The following is a 15,282-nucleotide window of genomic DNA, read 5'->3' on the forward strand; positions in this document are numbered from 1 at the left end:
TCCTTTTGAAAATCATATCGTTTTCAATTTCTTCATCTTTGTGATGCAGCAATTTTCACCTTAACTTCCCTACACTTCCTCTCTATTTTTTCGTAAATGACTTGTATCTCTGTTTTCCAGAATCTCCCTGAACAGTGGATCAGCTGAGGTTTTTGATCCTGTTACTCATAGGCTCTTCGCCGTTACCTTCCTTGTACGTATCTTTTTCTCTCCAACTTCTCTGATCGCCTTTTTTAAAGATTCATTGCACTTCAGCTGAACTGCCTACTAACACATTCATTATCAGAGTATCTATAGCCTCCATGACTTCAAGTTTATCTCTTCACTACTTAGTATCTCCGTGTCTCAATTCTTTGTGCATTGATGTTCCTGACCAGTCTCTTAAACTTCAGCCTACTCTTGGACATTACTAAATTATGATCTGATTCTGTATATGCTGCTGGGAACGCCTTATAATCCAATATCTGTTTTCAGGATCTTTGCCTGAAGAAAATGCACTCTAACTGGACTCTTCGTGTATTTCCCGGCCTTTTCCTAGTATGCCTCCTCCTCTTGTCATTCTGGAACGGAGTGTTCACTATTATTAACTGAAATTCATTGAGTGTTTCTCCTTGTCATTCCTCCTACCAATCTCATATTCTCCTGTAACCCTCTCCTTAAGTGCATTCTGGTCCCCCATGACAATAACATTTCATCCCCCTTTACGTAATGAATTACTCATTCAACATCATAATATACTTTCGCTTTATCTTTTGCTTGCGTTGTTTGCATGTAAACCTGCACTATTGTTGTCGGTGTTAGTCTGCTATCGATTTTTATCAGAACAACTAAAGTGCTGCACTTATCACAGTGGCTCGATCTCTATCTTACCCTCCCATTCATTACGAATCTTATCTCATTATACAATTTTCTGTTGCTGTTGATATTACCCCCTACTCGTATGACAATGAACTCTTGTCTGCCTTCCATGTCACCTCACTGACTCCCACTATATTTAGATTGGTCCTTATCATTTTCAATTTCTGATTTCCCGGCTTTTCTACCACATTTTAAATTCTGAAACTTCCCGTCCCGATACGTAGAACGTTGCACTTTCGTTCAATATTTTTCTTTCGATCGCTGCTCCTTGGCAGTCTCTTCCTGGAGTTCTGAACGTTAGAATAATCGGCAGTTTTCTATCATTAGATAGATCACCATACACTTTTAAGTCAAAAGAACTGTGACAGACGGTCAATAAGAAGCCATCAGTTTTCGTACATACCAAAGAAATAACTTTTAAAACTACAAGTAGCAGCTAAGCTGCGTATATCTCTAGAAGCTCACTCAGTTCTGTTCCTTTGTGTTGACAGTGGCAGCTCCGTACTGGGTCTTGGACACAGACTACAAGAGCTACTCAATTGTCTGGGCCTGCAGGGAACCTACAGATGAAACTTCCAACATTACGGGTATGTACGCTGCAGCCGATAATATAGCATCACCAGCCAAGGTAGCAATAAAATAAATTTTAGTTACTGGTAAAACACAGTATAGTAATAAGTGTATATGAAGGATGGTGGAAGGATGTAATTCACATGTGAAATCGACTTTTATTTCAAGTAAGTTTACTCTGCTGTGGACTTTCTTTGAATATTTAGGAGATGAAGGCGCCTGCTTATTTTGTGATTGAGGGTTAGTCCAATGTTTTTTAATGTGTTAGGTGAAATGATAGAATATTTGTGGATGGTAAGGTTGTGAGATTTTAGTTATCATAAGTTAATAGATATCATAGGTTACAACATTAGTCGAAGAGATTGCAGTATATCCGAACATGTAATGGAGGAGCTTGGTGCGTGGGAGGAGTCCGTGGAAAGCAGTGTCACCGATATATTAGGGCTGGTGGGTGGGGCCAGGTGGCTGGGCATATACACTGAGCAGCCAGAACATTGTGACCACCCGTTAAATAGCCGGTATGTCCACCTTTAGCACGGATGAGGCGGCGACACGACCAGGCATGGAAGCAATGAGGCCTTGGTAGGTCGCTGGAGGGAGTTGGCACCACAAGTCTCGGACAGAAAGTGTTCTGTTTATTTGCAGTGGGTATGTACTGTTGTAAATGTTTGTGGATGTGTTGAGCTGGGTTGAATTCTAGTACCTAGCCGAAATTAAATCTATTGGCAGATTAGGTTTCACTGAGTTGTTTTTAGGGGCTAGATTATTTCGGATGTCTCCCGTGAACGGGCATAGAAGCTAGCGCGTTAGATGAGAAAGTTCTGTGTTGCTAGGGTTCTTAGGAAGAAGACGAAAGTTTCATTAGGGTTCGGAAAGGTCATGGTGCAATGTCCATGCATGTATTTGAGTTTCATGAACAGTTTTGTTGTAGTGTCGTCTACTATAATAGGCGTATTTTATTGGGCAGTTAATTTTCGAGTAGGTAGCAAAAGCCAGGAGCAACTAGTGGGATAATTATATTGGCACGTAGGTGGCTTAGGAATACAAGGTGCGATTGAAGGTCTGTACCGTTGAGATGTGCGCTCATTGGCGATTGTTTCAATTCAAACTACGGCCTAATTTCTAACTCACACTGTCCTTCTCTGAATCCTCGTGTGTATAAATCGCTACTCTCTGTTCCGTCTTTATCTTGGATTCTGTATAAAGAGTAAGTTCAAAAAAAATCGTTACTTTCGACACAAGTACCAATATGATTACATTTTATTTCAAAATTACAAATTGTTTATATATTTCCTTACAGGAATTTGCAGTAACTGGGCATGAGATATAACTTTGTGTTTCGACTTTGTAATGGGTTGTTAATAACAATTCAGGTTAAAAAGGCGTTGCTTTGGTTACAAGTGCGAAAAAGACTACACATCATATAAAAACTGCAAGTACACTCCTGGAAATTGAAATAAGAACACCGTGAATTCATTGTCCCAGGAAGGGGAAACTTTATTGACACATTCCTGGGGTCAGATACATCACATGTTCACACTGACAGAACCACAGGCACATAGACACAGGTAACAGAGCATGCACAATGTCGGCACTAGTACAGTGTATATCCACCTTTCGCAGCAATGCAGGCTGCTATTCTCCCATGGAGACGATCGTAGAGATGCTGGATGTAGTCCTGTGGAACGGCTTGCCATGCCATTTCCACCTGGCGCCTCAGTTGGACCAGCGTTCGTGCTGGACGTGCAGACCGCGTGAGACGACGCTTCATCCAGTCCCAAACATGCTCAATGGGGGACAGATCCGGAGATCTTGCTGGCCAGGGTAGTTGACTTACACCTTCTAGAGCACGTTGGGTGGCACGGGATACATGCGGACGTGCATTGTCCTGTTGGAACAGCAAGTTCCCTTGCCGGTCTAGGAATGGTAGAACGATGGGTTCGATGATGGTTTGGATGTACCGTGCACTATTCAGTGTCCCCTCGACGATCACCAGTGGTGTACGGCCAGTGTAGGAGATCGCTCCCCACACCATGATGCCGGGTGTTGGCCCTGTGTGCCTCGGTCGTATGCAGTCCTGATTGTGGCGCTCACCTGCACGGCGCCAAACACGCATACGATCATCATTGGCACCAAGGCAGAAGCGACTCTCATCGCTGAAGACGACACGTCTCCATTCGTCCCTCCATTCACGCCTGTCGCGACACCACTGGAGGCGGGCCGCACGATGTTGGGGCGTGAGCGGAAGACGGCCTAACGGTGTGCGGGACCGTAGCCCAGCTTCATGGAGACGGTTGCGAATGGTCCTCGCCGATACCCCATGGGCAACAGTGTCCCTAATTTGCTGGGAAGTGGCGGTGCGGTCCCCTACGGCACTGCGTAGGATCCTACGGTCTTGGCGTGCATCCGTGCGTCGCTGCGGTCCGGTCCCACGTCGACGGGCACGTGCACCTTCCGCCGACCACTGGCGACAACATCGATGTACTGTGGAGACCTCACGCCCCACGTGTTGAGCAATTCGGCGGTACGTCCACCCGGCCTCCCGCATGCCCACTATACGCCCTCGCTCAAAGTCCGTCAACTGCACATACGGTTCACGTCCACGCTGTCGCGTCATGCTACCAGTGTTAAAGACTGCGATGGAGCTCCGTATGCCACGGCAAACTGGCTGACACTGACGGCGGCGGTGCATAAATGCTGCGCAGCTAGCACCATTCGACGGCCAACACCGCGGTTCCTGGCGTGTCCGCTGTGCCGTGCGCGTGATCATTGCTTGTACAGCCCTCTCGCAGTGTCCGGAGCAAGTATGGTGGGTCTGACACACCGGTGTCAATGTGTTCTTTTTTCCATTTCCAGGAGTGTAAATTGCACATTTTTTTGTAGGAGTGAGCAATAACTGGACGTGAGATACATCGGCACAGAAAACTAATACAGACTGAGGATAGCACTATATAAGGAATTAAAAGGAAAAAATAATCACAATTGTTTAGCACCATCGTTGCAGTTTCGTTACTGTCTTAAAGCCACTTAAGGAATATTATTAAAACATTGCTACAGAGTTTCCCTGATTTACTGTTTCTACTGTCGGACTATAACTTACAAACAAATCATTTCTACTTATGTTGACTACTCTGACTCCCCCTCACCACTCCTGGCAATCTTCCTCAATACACCAGAAATTCTCTCCCCTCCGAGTTTTACACACACATTACTCAATAACCGCAGAAAGTTTTTACTCTTCCATCACCTAAGTCCATCTATTCCCAATGCACGTAACATCACTTTCAGTGTATCTGAATGTAATCACAGAAATTGGGAAGCCATAAATTTCATGAATCACTATTTCTACGCTAGATATGACTTAAATAACGGTGAATGAAACCTACAGTTATTATTTATCTTAAAGTCACTCGCTTATATCGTATAAATGTTTCACCTTTTATGTTATTTTGTGCCGATTTTTGTGTAATAAAAGATATTAAAGCGAAGAGCGAAATATTGCTACTGCTAAGAGCCCATTTGCCACGTATAGGAGCTAGGAGGGTGAAAGCATTGTAAAGAAAAGGAAATAATTGTAAATCTTGTTAATTTAATTTTAAATCCGTGTGATAGCGCCGGACTATAATTTTTTTTTCCAAAACAAAAGATCAATGTAGCTCCGAAATCTGTTCAGTATAATTTGTTTTAGTGGCTTCCATGTAAGAGAAACCTATGTATGAACCACCCAAACTGAAAGCAGGGAATGTGAAACCTGTTGTTAAGTATCATACACTTGTCCTGTGATTAATCCCTATTTATTCTTTGACGAGACACATGGAATGATATGAGCAATCAGATTATATCTTACACGTATTTTACAGATGTGTTCTTATTTGTTAAACTGCACTCTGAAGGTAGGAAACAAAGAGGTCGTATTTCGGCTAAGACCCAAAGCCTGCAGCTGCTACACTAGTTATCTATGGAAGCAGAATTTTTGTTCTCAGTGAGATGATGTGCTGGTGTAAATAAACATACATGATTTGGCAATGTACGAGAGGGCTAAAATAGAAATCAGCAGTAGTGATTCGCATTGAAGAAGAGATATCGTATCTTCGCAGAGACCTCATGGATCCTGTCACGGAATTCCGAGCTGACAGCAGAGCAGGAGCAGCAGGTGAATGACAAGCTGGAGGCCCTGGGTCTGCCTCGGAGCCGCTACACAGACACCCCACAGGACCCACAACAGTGCACTGTCAGAGTCAGCACGTGCGACAAGCCTGCAGTCTCCCAGTTTAACGCCTCTGAGGTAACACTCAACGTAGTAAACTCCATTTCAACAGCGAACTTGTGACTTTTGACCAGCTGCTGACCATCGTGTATCCTGTCTGTGTGCAGTACCTGGGCGTGTGGTACGAGATCGCCAGGTTCGGACTGGCTCCCTTCGAGGCAGGCGCCCAGTGTGTCACGGCGGAGTACTCACTGGCTGGAGAGAACAACGTGACCGTACACAACAGGATGTACAACACGTCTGCAGGGGCCTTCAACGACATCACTGGCTGGGCCGAGTTTGATGACCCCAACTCTGGAGAGGCCAAACTTACAGTGCACTTCCCAAACGTACCAGGTCAGTAAGGAGAAGTTCATGCAAGGATTTTTATTTTCTTAACTAGTATGTCAGTTAGCCTGCTGCAACTAGACTACATCAAGTAAATGAAGTAGTAAACACGATGTAGTACTCCTTCTAGGGACGGGATTTTATTTTAAAACGTGATTATGTAGCTTCTTTCAGAGTTGTAAGAGACATGTTTAGTGGTGACCTTAATAATGTTAATACTGATTGCTGGCTTAGACTATTTGACCTTGGCGTGCAATGTATGTCATCAGTCTTCTGATTGTATTATGGGGGCCACCAAGAATTCCCCTCCTGTGGCAATCTTTTCATCTCAGAGTAGCAATTGCAGTCTATACGCTCAGTTATCTGCCATATGTATTCCAGTCTCTGCTTCCCTCTACAGTTCCTATCCTCTACTACTCCCTCTAGTGATATGCAAGTTATTCTCTGATTGCTAAATATCTATCCTACGATCTTGTCCCTACAGCCTGATTCCTCTCTGTGCCAGTGAGTAACTCTTCATTTCTTACCTATTCAGGACATCTGATCTTCAACAGTCCTCCATAGTACGACATCTCAAATGCTTCGATTCTCGCCTGTTCCGGTTTTCCCACAGTCAACCTTTCACTACCAAACATGGTCTGCTCTATACGTCCACTCTCAAAAATTTTTTCTTCAAATTTTGGCCAATGTTTGATACGAGTAGACTTCTCGTGGCCAGGAATGCCCGTTTTACTACTGCTAGTCTACTTTACATGTCCGCCTTGATCCGTCCATTATAGCTTATTTAGTTACCTAGGTTGCCGAATTCCTCACCTTCGTCTACTTCCTGATCCCCGGTTTCAATGTTAAGTGTGTTCTCGTTTTGCTACTTCCCATTACTTTCGGCTTTCCCCATTTTACTCTCAGTCCACATTTTGCAATCTCTAACTGTCCTTTCTATTCAGCAGATGCATGAAATATGCTTCACTTCCACTCAGCATAGCAATGTCATCAACGAATCATGACACAGATATCCTTTCACCTTTAATTTTAATCCCACTAGTGAAACTTACTTTCGTTTCCCGTCGTTGCTTCTTCGATATAGTGATTGAAGAGTAGAGGAAAAGACTACATCCATGTCGTATTCCCTTTTTAATCCGAGCACTTTCTTCGACTCGTGGTCAAACAGTTGCGCCTTGGTTCCCGTATGTATTGTATATTACCCGTCTTTTCCAAACGCTTACACGTATTTCTCTTAGAATTTCGAACGTCTTACACCAGTTTACATTGTCGGACGCTTTTTCCAGTTCGACAAATTTATGAATGTATCTTGATTTTTCTTTACAGTTGGCTGCATTTTCAACAGCAACGTCAGAACATCCTCTCTGGTGTCATTACCTTTTCTGCAGTCAAACTGAGCGCCATCTAACACATCCTTAATATTCTTCCCCATTCTGCTATGTATTACTCTTGTCACCAATCTGTATGCATGAGCTATTAAGCTGACTGTGTGAGAACTCGCAGACTTGTCGGCACTTGTGATCTTGGGAATTGTAGTGTTGATGCTTCTTCCGAAAGTCTGTTGGTGTACCTCTCGTCTCATGTCTCTTTTTTCCTAATGCTGACTTCCCTATCTGTTAGGTGTCGACACCTGTTCGTTATTCCATCACGACATCAGGGAAGTCCTCTTCTGATAGAGGCGTTCGTTGTGGTGTTTCCAGCTATCTGCTGCGTTCTTTGCGTTTAACAGTGGAATTCCCATTGCACTCTTAATTTACCACCCTTGCTTGGAATTCTGCTGAAGGTTGTTTTGACTTGTCTGTATACTGAGTCAATCCTTTTGAAAATCATATCGTTTACAATTTCTTCATATTTGTGATGCAGCAATTTTCACCTTAACTTCCCTACACTTCCTCTGTATTTTTTCGTAAATGACTTGTATCTCTTTTTTCCAGAATCTCCCTGAACAGTGGATCAACTGAGGTTTTTGATCCTGTTACTCATAGGCTCTTCGCCGTTACCTTCCTTGTACGTATCTTTTTCTCTCCAACTTCAGTGATTGCCTTTTTTAAAGATTAATTGCACTTCAGCTGAACTGCCTACTAACACATTCATTGTCAGAGTATCTATAGCCTCCATGACTTCAAGTTTATCTCTTCACTACTTAGTATCTACGTGTCTCAATTCTTTGTGCATTGATGTTCCTGACCAGTCTCTTAAACTTCAGCCTACTCTTGGACATTACTAAATTGTGATCTGATTCTGTATATGCTGCTGGGAACGCCTTATAATCCAATATCTGTTTTCAGGATCTTTGCCTGAAGAAAATGCACTCTAACTGGACTCTTCGTGTATTTCCCGGCCTTTTCCTAGTATGCCTCCTCCTCTTGTCATTCTGGAACGGAGTGTTCACTATTATTAACTGAAATTCATTGAGTGTTTCTCCTTGTCATTCCTCCTACCAATCTCATATTCTCCTGTAACCCTCTCCTTAAGTGCATTCCGGTCCCCCATGACAATAACATTTCATCCCCCTTTACGTAATGAATTACTCATTCAACATCATAATATACTTTCTCTTTATCTTTTGCTTGCGTTGTTTGCATGTAAACCTGAACTATTGTTGTCGGTGTTAGTCTGCTATCGATTTTTATCAGAACAACTAAAGCGCTGCACTTATCACAGTGGCCTGATCTCTATCTTACCCTCCCATTCATTACGAATCATATCTCATTATACAATTTTCTGTTGCTGTTGATATTACCCCATAATCGTATGACAATGAACTCTTGTCTGCCTTCCATGTCACCTCACTGACTCCCACTATATTTAGATTGGTCCTTATCATTTTCAATTTCTGATTTCCCGGCTTTTCTACCACATTTTAAATTCTGAAACTTCCCGTCCCGATACGTAGAACGTTGCACTTTCGTTCAATATTTTTCTTTCGATCGCTGCTCCTTGGCAGTCTCTTCCTGGAGTTCTGAACGTTAGAATAATCGGCAGTTTTCTATCATTAGATAGATCACCATACACTTTTAAGTCAAAAGAACTGTGACAGACGGTCAATAAGAAGCCATCAGTTTTCGTACATACCAAAGAAATAACTTTTAAAACTACAAGTAGCAGCTAAGCTGCGTATATCTCTAGAAGCTCACTCAGTTCTGTTCCTTTGTGTTGACAGTGGCAGCTCCGTACTGGGTCTTGGACACAGACTACAAGAGCTACTCAATTGTCTGGGCCTGCAGGGAACCTACAGATGAAACTTCCAACATTACGGGTATGTACGCTGCAGCCGATAATATAGCATCACCAGCCAAGGTAGCAATAAAATAAATTTTAGTTACTGGTAAAACACAGTATAGTAATAAGTGTATATGAAGGATGGTGGAAGGATGTAATTCACATGTGAAATCGACTTTTATTTCAAGTAAGTTTACTCTGCTGTGGACTTTCTTTGAATATTTAGGAGATGAAGGCGCCTGCTTATTTTGTGATTGAGGGTTAGTCCAATGTTTTTTTAATGTGTTAGGTGAAATGATAGAATATTTGTGGATGGTAAGGTTGTGAGATTTTAGTTATCATAAGTTAATAGATATCATAGGTTACAACATTAGTCGAAGAGATTGCAGTATATCCGAACATGTAATGGAGGAGCTTGGTGCGTGGGAGGAGTCCGTGGAAAGCAGTGTCACCGATATATTAGGGCTGGTGGGTGGGGCCAGGTGGCTGGGCATATACACTGAGCAGCCAGAACATTGTGACCACCCGTTAAATAGCCGGTATGTCCACCTTTAGCACGGATGAGGCGGCGACACGACCAGGCATGGAAGCAATGAGGCCTTGGTAGGTCGCTGGAGGGAGTTGGCACCACAAGTCTCGGACAGAAAGTGTTCTGTTTATTTGCAGTGGGTATGTACTGTTGTAAATGTTTGTGGATGTGTTGAGCTGGGTTGAATTCTAGTACCTAGCCGAAATTAAATCTATTGGCAGATTAGGTTTCACTGAGTTGTTTTTAGGGGCTAGATTATTTCGGATGTCTCCCGTGAACGGGCATAGAAGCTAGCGCGTTAGATGAGAAAGTTCTGTGTTGCTAGGGTTCTTAGGAAGAAGACGAAAGTTTCATTAGGGTTCGGAAAGGTCATGGTGCAATGTCCATGCATGTATTTGAGTTTCATGAACAGTTTTGTTGTAGTGTCGTCTGCTATAATAGGCGTGTTTTATTGGGCAGTTAATTTTCGAGTAGGTAGCAAAAACCAGGAGCAAGTAGTGGGATAATTGTATTGGCACGTAGGTACAAAGAACGATTGAAAGTCTGTACCGTTGAGATGTGCGCTCATTGGCGTCTGTTTCATTTCAAACTTTGGCCTAATTTCTAACAGTCACTGTCCTACTCTAAATCCTCGTGTGTATAAATCGCCACTCTCTGTTCCGTCTTTATTTTGGATTCTGTATAACGAGTAAGGTCAAAAAAAATCATTACTTTTGACACAAGTGCCAATATGATTACATTTTATTTCAAAATTACAAATTGTTTACATATTTTCTTACAGGAATTTGCAGTAACTGGGCATGAAATTTGTGTTTCGACTTTGTAATGGGTTGTGAATAACAATTCAGGTTAAAAAGGCGTTGCTTTGGTTTCAACTGCGAAAAAGACTACACATCATATAAAAACTGCAAATAAATTGCACATTTTTTTGTAGGAGTGAGCAATAACTGGACGTGAGATACATCGGCACAGAAAACTAATACAGACTGAGGATAGCACTATATAAGGAATTAAAAGGAAAAAATAATCACAATTGTTTAGCACCATCGTTGCAGTTTCGTTACTGTCTTAAAGCCACTTAAGGAATATTATTAAAACATTGCTACAGAGTTTCCCTGATTTACTGTTTCTACTGTCGGACTATAACTTACAAACAAATCATTTCTACTTATGTTGACTACTCTGACTCCCCCTCACCACTCCTGGCAATCTTCCTCAATACACCAGAAATTCTCTCCCCTCCGAGTTTTACACACACATTACTCAATAACCGCAGAAAGTTTTTACTCTTCCATCACCTAAGTCCATCTATTCCCAATGCACGTTACATCACTTTCAGTGTATCTGAATGTAATCACAGAAATTGGGAAGCCGTAAATTTCATGAATCACTATTTCTACGCTAGATATGACTTAAATAACGGTGAATGAAACCTACAGTTATTATTTATCTTAAAGTCACTCGCTTATATCGTATAAATGTTTCAAATTTTATGTTATTTTTTGCCGATTTTTGTGTAATAAAAGGTATTAAAGCGAAGAGCGAAATATTGCTACTGCTAAGAGCCCATTTGCCACGTATAGGAGCTAGGAGGGTGAAAGCATTGTAAAGAAAAGGAAATAATTGTAAATCTTGTTAATTTAATTTTAAATCCGTGTGATAGCGCCGGACTATAATTTTTTTTTCCAAAACAAAAGATCAATGTAGCTCCGAAATCTGTTCAGTATAATTTGTTTTAGTGGCTTCCATGTAAGAGAAACCTATGTATGAACCACCCAAACTGAAAGCAGGGAATGTGAAACCTGTTGTTAAGTATCATACACTTGTCCTGTGATTAATCCCTATTTATTCTTTGACGAGACACATGGAATGATATGAGCAATCAGATTATATCTTACACGTATTTTACAGATGTGTTCTTATTTGTTAAACTGCACTCTGAAGGTAGGAAACAAAGAGGTCGTATTTCGGCTAAGACCCAAAGCCTGCAGCTGCTACACTAGTTATCTATGGAAGCAGAATTTTTGTTCTCAGTGAGATGATGTGCTGGTGTAAATAAACATACATGATTTGGCAATGTACGAGAGGGCTAAAATAGAAATCAGCAGTAGTGATTCGCATTGAAGAAGAGATATCGTATCTTCGCAGAGACCTCATGGATCCTGTCACGGAATTCCGAGCTGACAGCAGAGCAGGAGCAGCAGGTGAATGACAAGCTGGAGGCCCTGGGTCTGCCTCGGAGCCGCTACACAGACACCCCACAGGACCCACAACAGTGCACTGTCAGAGTCAGCACGTGCGACAAGCCTGCAGTCTCCCAGTTTAACGCCTCTGAGGTAACACTCAACGTAGTAAACTCCATTTCAACAGCGAACTTGTGACTTGACCAGCTGCTGACCATCGTGTATCCTGTCTGTGTGCAGTACCTGGGCGTGTGGTACGAGATCGCCAGGTTCGGACTGGCTCCCTTCGAGGCAGGCGCCCAGTGTGTCACGGCGGAGTACTCACTGGCTGGAGACAACAACGTGACCGTACACAACAGGATGTACAACACGTCTGCAGGGGCCTTCAACGACATCACTGGCTGGGCCGAGTTTGATGACCCCAACTCTGGAGAGGCCAAACTTACAGTGCACTTCCCAAACGTACCAGGTCAGTAAGGAGAAGTTCATGCAAGGATTTTTATTTTCTTAACTAGTATGTCAGTTAGCCTGCTGCAACTAGACTACATCAAGTAAATGAAGTAGTAAACACGATGTAGTACTCCTTCTAGGGACGGGATTTTATTTTAAAACGTGATTATGTAGCTTCTTTCAGAGTTGTAAGAGACATGTTTAGTGGTGACCTTAATAATGTTAATACTGATTGCTGGCTTAGACTATTTGACCTTGGCGTGCAATGTATGTCATCAGTCTTCTGATTGTATTATGGGGGCCACCAAGAATTCCTCTCCTGTGGCAATCTTTTCATCTCAGGGTAGCAGTTGTAGTCTATACCCTCAGTTATCTGCCATATGTATTCCAGTCTCTGCTTCCGTCTACATTTCTTATCCTCTACAACTCCCTCTAGTGATATGCAAGTCATTCTCTGATTGCTAAATATCTATCCTACGATCTCGTCCCTACAGCCTGATTTCTTTCTGTGCCGAGTCCAGTGAGTAACTCTTCATTTCTTACCTATTCAGGACATCTGATCTTCAACAGTCCTCCATAGTACGACATCTCAAATGCTTCGATTCTCGCCTGTTCCGGTTTTCCCACAGTCAACCTTTCACTACCAAACATGGTCTGCTCTATACGTCCACTCTCAGAAATTTTTTCTTCAAATTTTGGCCAATGTTTGATACAAGTAGACTTCTCGTGGCCAGGAATGCCCATTTTGCAACTGCTAGTTTACTTTTCATGTCCTCCTGGATCCGTCCATTATAGCTTATTTAGTTACCTAGGTTGCCGAGTTCCTTATCTTCGTCTACTTCCTGAACCCCGGTTTCAATGTTAAGTGTTCTCTCTTTTTACTACTTCCCCTCACTTTCGGCATTCCCCACCTTACTCTCAGTCCACATTTTGCACTCTCTAACTGTCCTTTCTATTCAGCAGATGCATGAAATATGCTTCACTTCCGCTCAGCATAGGAATGTCATCAACGAATCATGACACAGATATCCTTTCACCTTTAATTTTAATCCCACTAGTGAAACTTACTTTCGTTTCCCTTCGTTGCTTCTTCGATATAGTGATTGAAGAGTAGAGGAAAAGACTACATCCATGTCGATTTCCCTTTTTAAACCGAGCACTTTCTTCGTCTCGTGGTCAAACTGATGCGCCTTGGTTCCCGAAAGTATTGTATATTACCCGTCTTTTCCAAAGGCTTACACGTATTTCCCTTAGAATTTCGAACGTCTTACACCATTTTACACTCTCGGACGCATTTTCCAGTTCGACAAATTTATGAATGTATCTTGATTTTTCTTTACAGTTGGCTGCATTTTCAACAGCAACGTCAGAACTTCCTCTCTGGTGTCTTTACCTTTTCTGCAGTCAAACTGAGCGCCATCTAACACATTCTTAATATTCTTCCCCATTCGTCTATGTATTACTCTTGTCACCAATCTGTATGCATGAGCTATTAAGCTGACTGTGTGAGAACTCGCACACTTGTCGGCACTTGTGATCTTGGGAATTGTAGGGTTGATGCTTCTTCCGAAAGTCTGTTGGTGTACCTCTCGTCTCATGTCTCTTTTTTCCTAATGCTGACTTCCCTATCTGTTAGGTGTCGACACCCGTTCGTTATTCCATCACGACATCAGGGAAGTCCTCTTCTGATAGAAGCGTTCGTTGTGGTGTTTCCAGCTATCTGCTGTGTTCTTTGCGTTTAACAGTGGAATTCCCATTGCATTCTTAATTTACCACCCTTGCTTGGAATTCTGCTGAAGGTTGTTTTTACTTTTCTGTATGCTGAGTCAATCCTTTTGAAAATCATATCGTTTTCAATTTCTTCATATTTGTGATGCAGCAATTTTCACCTTAACTTCCCTACACTTCCTCTCTATTTTTTCGTAAATGACTTGTATCTCTGTTTTCCAGAATCTCCCTGAACAGTGGATCAACTGAGGTTTTTGATCCTGTTACTCATAGGCTCTTCGCCGTTACCTTCCTTGTACGTATCTTTTTCTCTCCAACTTCAGTGATTGCCTTTTTTAAAGATTAATTGCACTTCAGCTGAACTGCCTACTAACACATTCATTGTCAGAGTATCTATAGCCTCCATGACTTCAAGTTTATCTCTTCACTACTTAGTATCTACGTGTCTCAATTCTTTGTGCATTGATGTTCCTGACCAGTCTCTTAAACTTCAGCCTACTCTTGGACATTACTAAATTATGATCTGATTCTGTATATGCTGCTGGGAACGCCTTATAATCCAATATCTGTTTTCAGGATCTTTGCCTGAAGAAGATGCACTCTAACTGGACTCTTCGTGTATCTCCCGGACTTCTCCTAGTATACCTCCTCCTCTTGTGATTCTTGAACATAGTTTTCAGTATTACTAGCTGAAATTCATTGAGTGTTTCTCCTTGTCATTCCTTCTACCAATCTCATATTCTCCTGTACCCCTCTCCTTAACTGCATTCCGGTCCCCAATGACAATAACATTTCAAGCCCCTTTACGTAATGAATTACTCATTCAACATCATAATATACTTTATCTTTTGCTTGCGTTGTTTGCATGTAAACCTGAACTATTGTTGTCGGTGTTAGTCTGCTATCGATTTTTATCAGAACAACTAAAGCGCTGCACTTATCACAGTGGCTCGATCTCTATCTTACCCTCCCATTCATTACGAATCATATCTCATTATACAATTTTCTGTTGCTGTTGATATTACCCCGTACTCGTATGACAATGAACTCTTGTCTGCCTTCCATGTCACCTCACTGACTCCCACTATATTTAGACTGATCCTTATCATTTTCATTTTCCGATTTCCCCGCTTTTCTAACACATTTTA

The 15,282-nt window shown here is 42.1% G+C and overlaps 1 protein-coding gene across 1 annotated transcript in view; it reads left to right on the forward strand.

The window, feature by feature from the left end:
* The window catches only part of LOC124575621, a 54,512-nt gene that overhangs the window by 17,049 nt on the left and 22,181 nt on the right, over positions 1 to 15,282 (forward strand). Inside the window, exons 6-11 of the mRNA XM_047131197.1 lie at positions 1,350 to 1,445; positions 5,526 to 5,713; positions 5,803 to 6,031; positions 9,186 to 9,281; positions 11,922 to 12,109; positions 12,197 to 12,425. Of these exons, the coding sequence (XP_046987153.1) occupies positions 1,350 to 1,445; positions 5,526 to 5,713; positions 5,803 to 6,031; positions 9,186 to 9,281; positions 11,922 to 12,109; positions 12,197 to 12,425 (1,026 nt within the window). The remainder of the gene's footprint in view (positions 1 to 1,349; positions 1,446 to 5,525; positions 5,714 to 5,802; positions 6,032 to 9,185; positions 9,282 to 11,921; positions 12,110 to 12,196; positions 12,426 to 15,282) is intronic.

The sequence above is a fragment of the Schistocerca americana genome, chromosome 1, assembly GCF_021461395.2.
Source record: "Schistocerca americana isolate TAMUIC-IGC-003095 chromosome 1, iqSchAmer2.1, whole genome shotgun sequence".
NCBI classification, from domain to species: Eukaryota; Metazoa; Arthropoda; class Insecta; order Orthoptera; family Acrididae; genus Schistocerca; species Schistocerca americana.